Source organism: Manihot esculenta, chromosome 14 (assembly GCF_001659605.2).
Source record: "Manihot esculenta cultivar AM560-2 chromosome 14, M.esculenta_v8, whole genome shotgun sequence".
NCBI classification, from domain to species: domain Eukaryota; kingdom Viridiplantae; phylum Streptophyta; class Magnoliopsida; order Malpighiales; family Euphorbiaceae; genus Manihot; species Manihot esculenta.
The window spans coordinates 16,452,605-16,470,230 of record NC_035174.2 but is presented as its reverse complement, the minus strand read 5'-3'; the positions used below and the strand labels follow the sequence as shown (position 1 = coordinate 16,470,230).

The following is a 17,626-nucleotide window of genomic DNA, read 5'->3' as shown; positions in this document are numbered from 1 at the left end:
CCATGTTGTGAATGGATGAGCTAATTTAATTGTAACGTGAATCCTTAATAGTTTGAGATAATTTTTAAATTCACCTAAAATTATTATAAAATTAATACTGATTTATAGTGTATTTTTTTATTTTTATCATATTACGACCGTTATTTTTTTATTTTTATCAGATTACGACCGTCTAAAAGGTCGCTGATATAGAATAACTAGTTTTAGGTTTTACAATAAATTTAAATCGGACTTAATTTTTATTGTCGACGTCCGATAGATATTGACAATAATTTTATAAAAAAGAAAATTTTGAAATGTACGATTTTTAAAAGTGTGACAAAGTCCAATAAATTTATTATAAAGTTCGAGACGAACTATTTTAATTATTTTTTAAATACTTTTATAATTTTATATATTACAATTTTTTTTAGTATAAATAATATTTATTAATCAAAAATTTACTTTTTTTTAATCTACAATAATTTTAATAAAAAATTTTAATCTTTTATTTTTTTATATCATTTTAATTAAATAATAATTATTAAAACTCGCCACAAAATTAATCAAAATTCGTAACGAATTTAATCAATTTTTTATTGAAAATGAAATTAACTCAATAATAAGAAATTATCACTAAATTACATTGTATTATTACGTAATATTTATAAAAAAAGTAGTTGACATCCATAGATAATGATGATTTTAATCATTACAAACCTTTAATAGCCATTTGAAAAAAAATTAAGATTAAACTACATCACACTCTTTAACATCAAGAGTTGATCATGATCATTCCAATTATGAAAAAAAAAAAAAAAAGCTATTAGGTAATTATAAAAGTCAAACAATTTCTCTCTCATGCAAATAATAAAGCCAAGCAAATTAATTTATCTGTTGACATTTGAAATTTTTGGATTTAAAAAAAGAAATCATTAAGTCAAGTCTGTAATGCTTTAATTATTGCCCTAGCATAGGCCTTTTGAACCTAAGTATAAGTAATTTCTACTCTATTAATATTGATTAATACATTAAAAAAATGAGTAAATATTTATTTTAATTTTGTATTTATTAATTAACAATGTTTATTTAATTAATTAACAATGTTTATTAATATTACATTAAAAAAATGAGTAAATATTTATTTTAATTTTTGTATTTATTAATTAACAATGTTTAGTTTAGTTTATTTTACTTTTTTAATTTAGCCTAAGAATTTCATACAAGCTCAATTAATTTAGTAAAAAAAATTAAAAAGCTGAAATTTATAAAGATTTTATAAAATTATTTAGTCAGAAAATAAAAAAAAATCAATTTTTTATATTTTTAATTTTTGGAATAATTGAGTTTAAATTGAAATTTTAAATTAATATAAAAATAAAATTTTTAAAAAAACTACATTAAATTTCTCCAATAAATATAAAAATATATTAGATAAAAAAGTCCAATACTTTAGGTTTTTTCACACTCATAAACCTGACTTTCTAATTTTTTCACTCATAGACGAACCATAAAATTGTCTAATTGATTTGACTTTTATACATTTATCTTGTTGAAAAAAATAGAATAGAATAATAAAATTTAAATCGTGTTGGATTGTCCTTAAAAATTTATTTTGCAATTCCAAAATTTATTTTGTAATCTAAGCAGAAAGTATATATAAAAAAAAAAGAAATAAAGTAGAAACCGAAAGTGTCTTTTTTTATAAAGATACAGACTATTTAAATGAAAAAATAGTTATTATAAATGGTCATAAAAAACTTGAAATAATATAATAAAATTATAACGATTAGATTTAATATTAGATTTAAATATTAAACTTACGACAATGGAAAAATCTCATAAATAAAATCTTGAACGACCACAAAATCTTTTGAAATCTAAATTCATTGTACAATAATTTCTGCATATTTCAAAAGATTTTTCATGGTTAGGTTTAAAAATTTAATGTATATATTTCGAATCTAGTATATTTTGAACTATGAACCAGACCTATACTAATAAAATTTGTAATTAGTGAAACTTTTATTTCTATGTCCCAATAACTCTTTTTTTATGTTAATATCCCATCAGTCTCATAACACTTCACAGATTTAATATTGTTAATGCTGTTTTGCGCTAATAGGTTATGCGCACGCATGGTAATTTATAAGTACTCTAGAGATTATGCGCACGCATGTTAATTTATAAGTGCTCTAGAGATTATGCTACAATCCCATAGAAGCGGCCTCATTCTACACTTATATAGGTGATATCATCAAGTGTATACTTCAATTTATACAATACCCATAAGGGATATAAATATCATTAAGAACTCTCAACTCATCATCTCATTTATGCAGTCTAGCACTTTTAGCACTTTTCTCAATATATAAAGGAATAATGTTAAATAGTGCTAACAGAACTAACAAATGATTTGTTATTATCCATATGAATATTTTTCATGGGATCTCCAATTACAAAAGTTAGGTTTCTATCACTATTAATTTTAGATTGGCTAAGTCTCATTCCCCTCGATGTTTCATTTATTAACTTCTTTTTAAAAAGATTTAGTTAGAGGATTAGCCAAATCCACTATACATGATTAATGGATATAATTTAATTTTTCAGTAGTTGCTCAACCATATCATGTCTTAGACAAATATGTCTATTTTTACTATTTAAAGTTTTATTCTTTGGTACTCACAGGCTTAGTCTGGTGATAAGTGCATTGAGTAAATCTGAGAGGTTTCAGATTCTACTCCCCCCAATCCCCAATCCCCCATTAATAAAATTTCATAAAACAAAAAAGGATATCATCCCAAACAGAAAGACGATTATGCCTAATAAATTGACAACAAACTCACTCCAAACTCTCACTCCCCCTAATGCAATATATTTTTACAAGCTCTCCAACAGAAATCCTTCACTTTTGGAGGGATCGAAACATTCCACAGACTAGTCCATAACTCACCCCCACATTAAAAGATAATCTTCCTAGCAAGTCCATACACACAAAGTATGCGGACTTCTCCGTATACACACCTCTTTTATCAAAGTGCCACAAGAAGGAATCTTCCTTATTGGTAATACTAATAGGAATACTAATAATAGCCCTGATATCTCTTGAAGAAAAAAGTTCCATTAAAAGAGTAATGTTCCAAACCCTCCCATTGCCTTAAAAAAGATTACAAACACGCAAATGTGGTTCAATAAAATTGGGGCCATCATCCCCAAAAAAAATATCCTCCTTAGGAATCCAGGGAGTTGAAGCCACTAAAATCTTCTCTCCATTACCCACCCTCCACCTTTTACCCCTTCGAATCAACTCCCTTGATGCCATCACACTTTTTCAAACAAAGCTAGCACCATTACTTACATTGGCGGAAAATAAATCACTATTGGGAAGTACTTTGCTTTAAACACTCTATACAAAAGAGTATTAGGATTTGTTAAGAACCTCCATAGTTATTTGCCAAGTAAAGACAAATTAAAACTCCTAAAGTCCCAAAACCCCATACCCCCCTCCTTCTTTCTACTACACATCGTCTCCCATGCTAGCCAATTAATACCCCTCTGCCCTTCTCTTTTACCCCCCACCAAAAGTCATTGACCATTCTATACAATTCATTCAAAATAGTAATAGGAATCAAAAAGATATTCATGTAATATGCAAGAATAGCCTGCAACACAGATTTTATGAGAACCTCCCTGTCTGCTTTAGAGATAGGAATCTGCTACTCCATGAATTAATCCTCTTCCACATTCTTTCTTTCAGAAAATCAAAAATTGCTTTTTTGTTCCTCCCAATAAGAGAAGGTAACCCCAGATAGGCATTATGACTCAATGGTGAATGAACATCCAGGATATTACTGATATTAGACCTTACAGAGGAGACCACATTGGGACTGAAGAAAATGCAAGATTTGTTGAAGTTCACTACTTGTCCAGAAGCAGCCGCATAGGTATTGAGAATAGATTTAATATTATCTGCTTCATCCAGTCTAGCATTAAAAAATAGCAGAAAATCATCTGCAAAAAATAAATATGAGATCTTTGGGCATCTAGCACCTGCCCTACAGCCCTGCAGCTAGCCCCTAGATTTAGCATCTTTAAGTAGTAACGATAAACCTTCCGCAAACACCAGATAGAGATATGGAGAAATAGAATCCCCCTGTCGAAGACCTCTACCAGGCACAATAGGACCAATCCAATCACCATTAAAATTGATATTGTAAGGGACTTCCGAAAAGCACATAGTCAACCACCTAATCCATTGAGTAGAAAAACCAAATCGTTTCAGCATGCCTTTTAGAAACTCCCACTCTACCATATCATAAGCCTTAGAAATATCAATTTTAAGTGCACAGTTACCATTATTTATGCCCTTATTAATTTTCATATTGTGTATCATTTCAAACGCAACCATAACATTATCGGTAATCAGCCGATGAGGAATAAAGGCAGACTGATTCTCAGAGATAATCATAGGAAGGACCCTTTTAAATCTGTTTGCCAAAACTTTAGCCACAATCTTATATAACACATTACATAACGCAATTGGAGGAAAGTCTTTAACAGTTTCAGGGCTATCCACTTTAGGGATCAAAACAATCAATGTTTCAGTAAGAGAACAAGGAAAAGTACCTTGTTGAAGCCATAGGCGACAACCATCGAAAACATCATTGCCAATCAAGTGCCAAAATCTCTGGTAAAATGCAGGTGCCTTATTTGGATGCATCTGAAAAAGAGCAGCTCTAAATTCCTCATTTGAAAAGGGAGCACAAAGATTAGCATTATCTGCATCACTAATCAAGGGCGGCACCAACTCAAAAACCCATTCACAATCCACAGAACTGCCATAAAAAATAAACTGAAAATAATGTAGAACATGATTTTTAATTTCCTGCTCATCCTCAATCCAGGTACCCGACGACTCCTTTAATTTAGTAATACGGTTCATTCTTCGTCTACCATTAATTTGTGCATGAAAAATTTTTGTATTTCGGTCCCCATTTTTAAGCCAAAAGCACTTCGCCTGCTGTTTAAGTCTAGCTTCTTCCTGCTCAAGGAGACGATTCCAATCTTCCTTTAAAAAGGCGTGAGAAACAGTACTTGACCCATTATCCAATGATCTCTGTATAGTCTTCTTCTTTTGCCAAAACTCTCTATTTCTAATCCTACCCCACAACGAAAGAGCAGAAACTAAATCATCACGTTTCATCAAAAGGTTGCGTGGTATAGAATTAACCCAAGCTCCTTTAACAACCTCAGCCAGAACCTCATCACCTAACCATGCATTATCAAATCGAAATCTCCTTCTATCTCCCCTATTATCCTTAGGAGCTGAATTAATCACCAACGGTTTGTGATCCGATCTAGGAACATAAACAATCGAGTAGACAACATTAGTAAATTTATGAGCCCAGTCCTCAGTAGCAAGGGCTCTATCAAGCTTCTCTCTAACCAGATTATTCGACTCCCTGCCCTTCTTCCATGTGAAGAAAGAGCCAACAGTGGGTATTTTAACAAGATTATTGTCCTCAAGTGCCTGTCTAAACCCCTGCATAAGATAATTTGGCAAAGTTGTTCCTCCTTCTTTCTCATCTCTCGAGCATAAATCATTAAAGTCTCCCGAACAAAGCCACAAAAGAGAGCTTCTACGAGATAAAGCTCGAATAGGGTTCCAAGACTGACGTCATCGTGTTGCGATTTTGAAAACTCATAATAACCAGTAAACCTCCATTGGACATTACCTTGCGACACAACCAAATCAATAAAATTTGAAGAAAAGCCAATTACAGAAACAGACACATGACTCTTCCACATTAATGAAAGGCCTCCTCCCAATCCTTGTCTATTAATTGAGAAGCAACCATCAAAATATAAAAAACTATGAAAAAATTTCATACGAGAACTAAGAGTTTTTGTTTCCATCAAAAATAAAATGTCCGGCTTGTAACTAGTAACCAAATCCTTCAATGCATTAACTGTCCGAGAATTGCCGAGTTCTCGGCAGTTCCAACACAGGATGATCATTGCTTTCGGCTATCTTGACCTTTGACGGGATGAGCCGTTTCGATAGTCAATTGATGCAAATCGTTTTCCATGTGGAAGGGAAAAAAGATGTTAGGTTTAAGAAGAGGAAAATGCGAGAGTATCGAGTCACAAAGGAACCACAGAGGAAAATTTGGCCAAAAAGCAAGAAGGTTTTGTAAATATATACTCATCAACTTCAATAGAAAAAATAATAACCCTAATCAAAATTTGGTCAAAACATTGAGATGTCTAAACTTTTTTTAAAAAAACTCAATATTAATACTTTTGCGATATAATTATACTATCATTTCAATTTTAATACTTCAAATCACATTTGCTCCCTTTATATATGATATATTATAATTTGAATTAAATATAAGCATATGACCACATATAACAAGTAACCACCCATTTATAATTTATAAACTTTGTAAATATGTACTTATCAACTTCAATAGAAAAAATAATAACCCTAATCAAAATTTGATCAAATTTCTCACGCTACTCTACTTGTTTCAAAGCATATAAAGATTCAAGAATTTTGTAAAATTTATTTTATTCTTTCCTCAAGTTGTACCACATAAACTTTTTCTTTCAAATCTCCAAAAAATAAAAATCCAATTAGTAAATAAAATTTTATACAATGAAACTAAAACAATTAAAATTTGAACCTTTTTTTTATAAGGGTAAATAGACATAGTTTTAGCAAAAACACCTCGCACTTTTAAATATTTTAGCTCAAACTTATAATTTTTTCATAATTTATAGGAGTCTTATGAATTAAAAAATATATTTTATTTTCTTCTATTAAAGTACTCTTAATATTATTATGAATAAAAATAAAAATAAATAAATGCAAGTCTATCTTTCAAAATAATAGTATATAAAAAGTAGTCATTGGGCTTGACAAGTCATACAAAGATAAGACCGCAAAATCTATTTTTTCGATTCATAGATTTCTAGCTAAGTAGGTATATCAATTAACTAAGAAAATAGTTTGGTATTTTACGACTAATAGGAATAACCATAAGATTAAAAAAGAAAAAATGAAAAAAAAATATTGATACTAAGAAACTCATATGCCCTTATTCAAATATTCAGTATTAAAAAAAAATTCTCTCCTTTTTTATTATTTTGGTCAGGAAGCATATTTTTAAAAAGATGCCCCACACTTTTAAATAATTTATACAAATTTATTATCTTTTTCATAATTCAAGGGACTTTGCATTTTATATATATATAAATTACTTCCATTTTTTTATTAATACTCTTACTATTAATAAAAATAATAAATAAATAAATAAATTTAAGTCTATAGTCAAAATAAATATCATCCGTAAAAGTAACTATATAGCCTAGTAAATTGAAAAAAAAAATTAAATTACAAAATTTACTCTTTCGGTTCATGGAAACGTAATCCAGCATATATAACAAATAACAAAAAAAAAAAAAAGTAAATCAAAAACAAGAAATAGTCATTTTCATTTATACTCAATTGGTTGAAAAATGTACAATACAAGAATACTGTCAATTATAGCTCGTTGCTCTAAGATCAAAATGAGAAAAGATTGATTTAACACATTTATTTAATTCATTTTTAAATTGAGTTCACAAATTTAATATTTAATCTATATCTATTCTCTAGAGTAGATGAAGGAAGACAAAAAATAAATAAATAATAATAACATGATTTCATTGTCAGCAACAATTTTCAATAATCCAGATTTTAGAGTAGAATTCTTTAATTATTTTTCTTTCAATAAGATTCTTTCCCATCATTGAAAAATAAGATTTTCTTTCACCATTTGAAGGATAAGATTTTCTCATACCATTAAAAGAGAATAAATCCTTAAAATTTTTGAAAAAATATGAGTCGTGTTAGATAATATTCTTAACAATTTATTTTGCAATTCTCAAGATTCAACATATCCTTCTGTAATTTAATTTTTAGGATTAGGACAATAAATTTTAGTTTTTAATTTGTAATCCAGCAGAAAGTATTAAAAAGAGAAGAAATAAAGTAAAAAATGGGAGTGTCTTTTTTGTATAAAGATACAGGCTATTTACAGTGAAAAAAATAGCCATAATAAGCAGTTATAAAAATTTTGAGATAAAATAATAAAATTATAATGACCAGATTTAATATTAAATTTAAATATCAAACTTGCAAGAGTAGAAAAATCTCATAAATAAAATTTTTAACGACTACAAAATTTTTTAAAATCTAAAATCATTTTATAATAATCTAACAAATAATACATTTAAATGAGCTGCTATAAATGATATTATTGCAAATAATGTAGTTCACAGTGCAGATGCAGATGGTTCTGCTACGTATAGTACATTTGATGTTTTTAACTTTCTAGTTATTGCATATTGTGATTGTGAGATTGTTAATTATATTCAAATTAAATTGACTAAAATCAATTTTGATTATAATTATAAAAAATTAAAAATATCAAATTTTATGATATAAAATTAGAAAGTAAGACTATAAATATTAAAAAAAAATGAACAGCATTAAATTTTTTGGCCAACAACCCTTAAAACAAAGCATTAATTCTTTGAAAATTAGGTCAGTTGAATTTAGTAAGCTTTACCCAATTTGAGTTTGACACTATTAAATATGAAAACCAACTCAACTTGCCTTTATTTCTGTTAAAAGTCTTATCGTCTCATTATGTACATACGTTAAAGAGCTACCTTTTAATATTATTGGATGCAATCGAAATCAAAAGTCTATTTATTTCATCAATAATTTTCAATAGATAACTGTTTATAGTCAATAGTCATAATTGATGACGGATTGATTAGATTCGGTTATAAATTTTAATCAATATCATTTAGATAATATAAGAAAGATATAAAAAAAATAATAGAATAAAAGTTAAAAAATTTTATTGAAATTTTTTAAAAATTGAAAAGTGAATAAAAAAAAGATTGTTTATAATAGAAAAAAAAAATTTTAGTACGTAAAATTATAAAAATATCTAAAAAATAATTAAAATATAAAATTAACTCCTAAACGATAAAATTTTTGTTTCGAATTTTATGACAACTCATTGTTACACTTTTGAAAGTCGTGCGTCTCAAAATTTACTTTACAAAAGTTATCATAAATCTCTATCAAATATAAACAATAAAAATTAAATTCGATTCAAATTTATCGTAAAATTTAAAATTAATCATTCCGTATCAATAATTTAATAAATTTTTCATGAAATTCAATGTATAAGTATATCTTATCTTCAAAATTTCTCTTATTTTATTATTATATATGTTTAGGATTTGTATTATTTTTTTCTTTTTAATTTTATGAAGCTATTGCAATAACCTAATGTAATAATTTGATATTGGCTAGTTTATTTTTTAAAAGAATAATAATTATATAACAAAAATCATTAATTATGTGATACATATTATGTTATAATTTGTTTTATAATTTTTAATCAATACAAAATTATATAAATTTGATATTTTGTGTTATTTTCGATTGTATTGCTTTTTTTAGTAATTTTAATTTTTTTTCATTTTCAACTTATGAAAATATAATTATTTTTCCTTCATTCTTTTATATTCCCGTTTAATTCAAGTGAACAAAGTTTTACATTAATTTCTCTATTTTTTTTTCCCTTTTAGAGAAAGTCTATAATTACAGCGCTAATTTTCGTTAAACTTTAAAGTTGATGTAGTAATTATCTGGTAAAAAGAAAAGTAATAATTATTATTTGTGAATTAAAAAGTATTTTTATAAAATTTACAAGAATAAACCAACCTTGCCATTATGGTGTCAAAAGTGGCAAGCAGTTCTGCCTCCTATTGACTATTCTTGACATTCTAGATGAGTTTTTCTTTGAAAAATCTGTTCCTTTCAGGAAAAAAGAATTTGAAATGTGTTTTGTAGAAAACGTAATTTGGGAAAATATTCTTCAAAAATATATTTTCATGTTTATAGTACTTGTGCATATGAGAATTATTCAGTACCAAATATTTTGTTAATCAATAATTAAACTTTTTTGGAAAAAGAAGATAATTTCCTACTGTCAAAATAAAAATTTATTTTCTAAAATTTCTATATTTTATTAATATTGATGATTTTTTGATGCAACATAACAATGGTTTTTTGATGCAATGTAACAACCGTTTATGAGTCATAAAGGCTACGTGTCAAAAGTATGATAAATTGATATACAGTTTCACTCGTAAAAAGAAGATCTGAATACTGTTGTATCGATTATTCGTCAAAACTCGCAATCTTCTTAGCATAATGAGATTTTACAAAAAGTTATCATTAACGGATACAATTTAATAAATTCTCATTACACTTATAATCGCGAGATCTCTTATTTACTAATTGATACCAATCGAATTTTCAGTAGATTTAATAATCAACTCCACCCTTATATAGTATAAAAGTCGATGCATTTTTACACGATTATTTTTGAATTTTAAGTAATTTATTACGCTCGTTATTTTTTTTAATTTATTAATTTGAATATCGAAATAGCTAGTTGTTATATTACTAATTACCTCGCATTCTCTTTATTACAGACTGACCAATAATAATACAGTTTCTTTTCCGTCATATTATTTTTACCAAGTAGAAATATATTTTTTTTAAATAATTTTTTACAAAATATTTTTCATGTTAACTTGTTTTTACAAACTTTTTCTCTATGCAAAACATAGAGGAAGCAAATTTTCCATTTGATGGTATTATTTGACCAAATTAATGTGATGTGTAAGTCTATATTTGATTCTTTACACATTTTTCTCTTTCTAAGTAATTATTGCCGATAATAATTACATTCCTTAACTTCAAAAGATAGCAGCCACATTTTCTTTTATATTTTTCTATTATAAAAATGACACTTATATTTATACATTTAAAAATAGATAAATATATCTAAGTTTTATTTAATTATAAAATTTTTTCAATTTATTTATTTTCTTAATTATTGTTATTAAAAAAATAACATATCCTAATATTCTTGTAAACAAATTATTATTTCATTTCCTTACATTTTAATATTATTAAGATCTATTTTTTTATTGATCATCTTTTAATCTATTAGTTAATAATTAAATAGAATAAAAAACAACTAAAATACATGAAAATGTATAATGAAATTGAAATTTAAAAACGTTTTATCTAATTTTGAAATATAAAAATAAAATTAATTTATCCCTTTATAAAATGCAGCAGAAAATCAAGTCGAGATATTGCAAAATCCAAAGTGAGCATAATTTTGAGAGATTACTGGAAAAAGTTCAAAAGTATAAGAAAATGTATGGGTAAATAGCTAGAAAGCTTGGCGTTTGTCCGTTGCTGCAGGTGAGGCACGAGCTCTTATAGAAAAGATTAAGTTGATAGTTGTTGTTGATCGTTTGTAAATCGAATGTAAAGATGATCCTGATGTTTTAGTGGATGCTATCCAAAATTATATATATATTATGTCATGTAAATTTTATGCATTTGTGATATCTCTTTTAAGAATTCACTTATATTTTTAATATATTTTTTTAAAGTATATTTTTCGATATATTAATTAATGTTTAGACAAATATAATGATAAAAATATATTTAAAAGATCAATTGTGTTGTCGCCATCTTGAATATCATAAATTTTATTTTTTCTCTAAGAGTTCTTATAAAACTCTACTATGTTTTGGCATCCCTGTAATGTAATGTATTTGTGATAAAAAAAAAAAAGCAAAATAATAAAACTAAAGAATTTAGAAAACTCGGAAAGAGAGAAGAAAAAAGCAATTCGGTGGAAAAATAGAAATGGCTACAATTGAAATAGTTTTAATTTCATTTAATTTTATTTTGTTAAAAAGAATAATATAGTAATACTCTCCCAAAACTTACAAATGAGATAAAAACTATTAGAAAATCTAAAGCTAAACAAAATAGAGAGAAATCATAAATGAGATAAAGCCTATTAGAAAATCTAAAGCTAAACAAAATAGAGAGAAATCAGGAAACCTAGCTAGGAACCATAGACTTAGTGACTCAAAAACAACTTAACAAAGAAGTCTCAACTTGAGGCTAACACTCAATAATAAATCATCTGCCATTGTCTTGCTCTCTTGGAATCTTCGTCTAAGAAAAAAGGCCTATACAGAGGTTTTGAGAAGAGTCTCTAAATAGTAATCATAAAGGTCATAGAAATATACTAAAATTCATAATAAAAATATTCACAACTCTATGAACAAGGGGTCAAAAAGTCTCAATCAGCATAGGACACTGTAGATCTAGACCAAAAAAAAAAAGTTGTCACCCCTTATTGGACTAGAAGAAGAAAAATAAATTTCACCCATCGTTCCTAAGTCACCAACCATGACATGCATGGGAAATCGAAAATTTGAAAAATGAAAAGCAGGCAAGACATTCAGCAAAGTCTTGGGTCTATGGCCAACGCGGATTGTCATTATTGACTTTGGTTCACGCAACTCCTTCAAAGAGAAAACCATAATTGTACTTGTTCAATTATATAAAAAAGAAAAAATAAAAAACACAAAAATGATAGATCAATTAAAACCATCTTCCAATAATCTCTCATCTATCTCAAAAGTACAGATAAATATTTTTATTCACAAATACTTCATATAGAAGAAGATGAAGAAAGACCTACTTCTAGAACAAGGGAATGAGGCTCACCTGCTCCCATCAATGGAGAGAGAGACCATTATAAATAAATAATCTTTTATAATAATATTAATTTTTTTAAAAGCTATAATAATATTAAAATTTTGTACATTATAAATTTGTAAGGTTTAAATTATATATTATTTATTTAATTTTAATAGTAAAAATAAAAAAAAATCAAATCAATTAATATAATTTTATTTTTATAAAATAAAAAAAAATTAAATCGAATCCATCCATTCAAAATCAACCGTTTGAGCCATCTAATTCAAATTTTAATTTAAAAAGAACATACTTTACCTACATAATAAACAGTTATAATTCGATTCATAAAGTAAAATCTGTCAAATGATTTCCGTCTCAAATATGATCCACTCGATTCATGATTTAAACCGGATTGGCTAGTTTGGTAAGACATATACGTGAAGAAGACGGGAAGAGTAACAAACGGACACGGTTGAAAGTCTCTCTCAACCTTTTTCAAACTTGCATTTTCTCGCGGGTCACCTGAAAAGGAAAGAACTAAATTCCTACTTTACACGCGTAAATCTGTTTTATTGTTATTATTATTTCTCATGACGGCAGCTTCAATTTATCGTGATATTTTGGAGGACTATTTTTGACTTTTTCTTAGAGAGATTAACGGCTATGATTATATCACTGTGCCAGTGCCCGTGTGGAGACAAAATTATTCTACCCATTCGATCTATCTATCTACGAAAAATGGGCCCACTGAATAATTGAAATTTGAACTCAAATTAAAATCATTATTGTATTAGTTATTCTGAGGATTTTTTTATTTGCTAATTATGACTTTTCAAATCATCCCATGCTATAGTACATAAGATTTTTTTTTTATTATTATTACTTTTAAAAATTAGTTTCAGCATTATAATTTCTTTTTTATTACAATTACTTTTAATTTAATTTTTTTATAAAATTTTTGTTTAAAATAAAAAAATTTAAAAATTTTTAACTGAAAATTTTTTCAAATAATAAATAATTTTACAAAAATTTATTTAAATTTTTTCTTACAAACTTATTCATACTAAATGAAGGTGTTTTGTTTTTAGATATAGATGAGAAAACTTTCAATTTTATAAAGTCTAAATATAAGGATTAAATTTAATTTTGAAAACTCAAGTGTCATGTATTTTGTTTTTGACATAATTCTGAGAAAAAAATCCTTAATAAATTAATAACTATGAAATTTAAATATCAGAATTTTTTAAATTAAAGCCTGATCAATGTATATATATATAAATAATATTAGGACATGTTAAAAAAATAGTTTTTCAAATATACTAATAAAAGAAAATTGAACTTAATTTAAAATTAAATTTTTATATTTTAGCTTAAATGACTCTAGTAGGAAAAGATTCTTATCTGCGAAAAAGCTCATGATCATAAAAGGAATAAAATTAAAAGTTAGTACTTTTGATATTACATAAGATTGGAAGAGATGATACTCGATTTTATTTAAAAAAAATTCACATGTTTTAAATTGATCTCAATTTAGTTTAATTCGTTAAGATTCATTTTCTTAATTATAAGACGATGTAACATCCTCTGAACCCACACCAGTGAATATTGTCCGTTTTGAGTCAAGGGATTGGCACCCTTTCTTCTCTCACGGTTTTGTTTCCAGATCAAGGGATTGGTTACTCTTTCTTCCCAAAACGCGTCCACTAGGGTCTCTTGGGGCTTGCCCTTATAAGGCTTCCCCTCCTTACCTCTTTCCGATGTGGGATACTTTTAATCCACCTCATGGGGTTCCTTCCCCCATAAGGCCTGAGCGTCCTCGCTCAGCACACTATACTCATGAGGCCCAGACTCTGATACCAATTGTAACATTCTCTGGACCCACACCAGTGAATATTGTCCGCTTTGGGTTAAGGGATTGACACCCTTTCTTCCCTCACGGTTTTGTTTCCAGGTCAAGGGATTGGTTACCCTTTCTTCCCAAAACGCGTCCACTATGGTCTCTTGGGGCTTGCCCTTATAAGGCTTCCCCTCCTTACCTCTTTCCGGTCATAAAATATATAAGTTGAAAAAAGTAAATTTATAAAATATATAAATTAAAAAAAAATTATTATCTTATATAGTTGACGAAGATAAAATATTATTCGACCTGATTGTTTAGAATAACCGCTAAATTTAATCATATAAAATAATTATTTGATTTAATTATTTAGAGTGATCATCCAACCTAATTTTCTAGAATAATAGTCCGATTTGATAATCTAAATTATTCAATCTGATTTTTTAATATCATCATTCCATCTGATTTTCTGAAATGATAATAAATAAATTTTTTAATTCTATTATTCTGATTGGAAGATTACTATGTATTATTTATTATTCATTAAATATTATCAAAATACACTTTATTTATTTATTAATATATATTTATTTAAATTAAAATAATTGAAAAATAAAAAAAATTATTAGTTTTAATAATTCGATTGACTATATTTTAATTTTGAATACAATAACATAAAAGGGATATAAAGTAAATCTTATTTTATGGGGAAAAAAAAAGGTTATTTTTTGAGCGCGTGGTAACAGAAGTGTGAAAAGGCGAGTTTGTAAAAAAAGGCAGTACTAAGAAAAAGAGAGCTTTGAGAAACACGTAAAAGGGAAGGGAGGGCGTGCGTTACAAAAAGGTTAAAAAGGAGAATATGATGGTTATGATTTTTGCTTCATAATTAAAAATTGTGTTATTTTAGAAATCCCAAAAAAGTAACTTTTACGTAAAATATTTTTCAATCTTATCTGATTTTAATTATTAATTAATATAATAATTGATAATGGACCTTTTGGGAACTTCCCACGTTGAGACCCTAAATAAATTAACCATTGTTAATTTATCATATGTGCATACTTTGTGTGAACTGTTATATATAATTTCACAAAGGTTATGTGTGTAATTACCGTTCTAAAAATATATTTTCATCATTTAGCTCTGATTTAGGAGGTATTTTTTTCTGAAAAAAAATTAAATTCTATTAATAAAATTTAATTTATTTTTATTAAAATTTTTTATTTGAAATCAATTTAAATATAATAGAATTCAATTGAATTCTTTTATATTAAATAGATTAATAATAAATTTAAATTAATTTATTTTATTCATTATTTTTATTATTTTTAAACTAAATATAAATATTTGTTTTTATAAATAACAGTCATTTGTATCACATTTATTAAAAAATTATCGTTAATATTTTTATAACATTTAAAATTTGAATTTTATATAATTTTTTACCATTAAAAATATAAAAATTATTTTTTAAATTAATAAAATAATATAATAAAATTTTTAATATTAATTATAAATGTATTAAGTAATAATAGTCCATATTAAATTAAAATAATTTTTGTAAAGAATAATTATTAATTAAAAATATAAATTTAAAACTAAAATAAGAAAAAAACAAAGATTAAAGAAAAAGAAAATAAAAAGAAGTTTTTAAGGGCTAATTAAATAATTTTGATATAAATACCCTTATGAAAAATATTTTACGGGGAAAAGGAAAACCTCCCTCTAGGGTAAAACTGAAATCATTTTAAAGGATGAAACCAAAAAGCTCGATGAAATTCGAATATTTCTTCGACCAAATATATAATGATTTAATTCGATATTGCAATTGACACAAAAAATTAAATCAACTTAAAAGTTGTCAAAACCAGTAGCAAATCTAATATATATTCTCCTTATATAATTAAATTCTAATAACCTCAAAATATTTACATAAAAAGTTAAACTCTAGTATTCGTAATATCGGGAGTTCTTATCAAATGCTTCATAACATTTGACATACATGGTTTTCAGTTAAGAGATTAACAATTTAACTATTACCAATTGAGATAAGCACAATATTTTAAACCATACACGATTATATGTCCACTAATAGTTTAGAAACTAATACATAAAATAATTTACCATCATGTTGAGCTCTTAGTCTTGTGCTCTTGAACCTTCAAACCTAGAAATTAGGGCAGAGGGATAGGCTATTTGATAGAGTTTATTGAGTAGAAAAGACATTACATTTTAAGTTGTAGTCTCAATCATAAATAGATATTGTATAACATAAATAATTCATATCATGGTGGATTTGTCATCAATAATCTTTCAAATATCTAATGTTTCCAACACTTAATGGGAGCTTTAATCTCCGGATTTCCTCTTAAAACAGACATAGTTCCATAGTATCAGAGTGTAGAATGAGCTAAACCTAGTCTTTGCTCTTAACATAGTGTTAGGAGCTAGAACGTGTCTCAGTCTAGTCTTATTGTAACATCCTCAAACCCATAGTTAAGAATAGTGACATCACTAGGTATGAGTTAGGCTATTTTATTATTAGAGCAAGTGGCATTAAGGGAGGTGATAGCTTACTCCTAACTACTTAGGGGAGGTGCTAACATAACTCTAAACTGCTAATAACTAAATTATAGAAAACTCAAATAAAGAAACAGACATATTCAGAAATAAAATAGACAGTGTGATTAGTGAGTAGGAAACAAGTCACTTTTGGGAGGTACTTAGGGTTTCCCGACGTACTCACTTGAGGTGCTTATTAAAATACGACATGCTTACCTAAGTAAAATGGACTTCTAAAAGCTAAAAACATAATTTAGTTAGTCAATCTATGAATATTGAAAGTTCAAAAATTAAATTGAAATATGATAAAAAGTTTAGTAAGTTAAAATGTGAATATGAAAAGTTTAAAGGCAAAATTTAATTTTAATCCTTCATTTTTTCACCTCTTCACCTAAACCCTCCATGTAACACCTAACTAAGTATGAAAGAAATGACAAAGCAAATAAAAAAAAAAGAGTTATTTTCTTCCACCATCCTTATGGCCGTAGCTTATACCATTGAAAAACTAAAATCTTGTTTTTTCTTTCTTCTACCAAATCCAACCCAATCTCTCACCAAATCAACTTCTTTCTTTAACCAAAATTCACTCTAAG

The 17,626-nt window shown here is 26.6% G+C and overlaps 1 protein-coding gene across 1 annotated transcript in view; it reads right to left on the bottom strand.

The window, feature by feature from the left end:
• Positions 1–17,626, bottom strand: part of LOC110600538 — a 38,374-nt gene that overhangs the window by 19,186 nt on the left and 1,562 nt on the right. The window contains exons 2-4 of the mRNA XM_043950716.1: positions 4,992–5,521; positions 4,090–4,814; positions 3,666–3,990 (exon numbers count right to left, since the gene is read on the bottom strand). Of these exons, the coding sequence (XP_043806651.1) occupies positions 3,666–3,990; positions 4,090–4,814; positions 4,992–5,521 (1,580 nt within the window). The remainder of the gene's footprint in view (positions 1–3,665; positions 3,991–4,089; positions 4,815–4,991; positions 5,522–17,626) is intronic.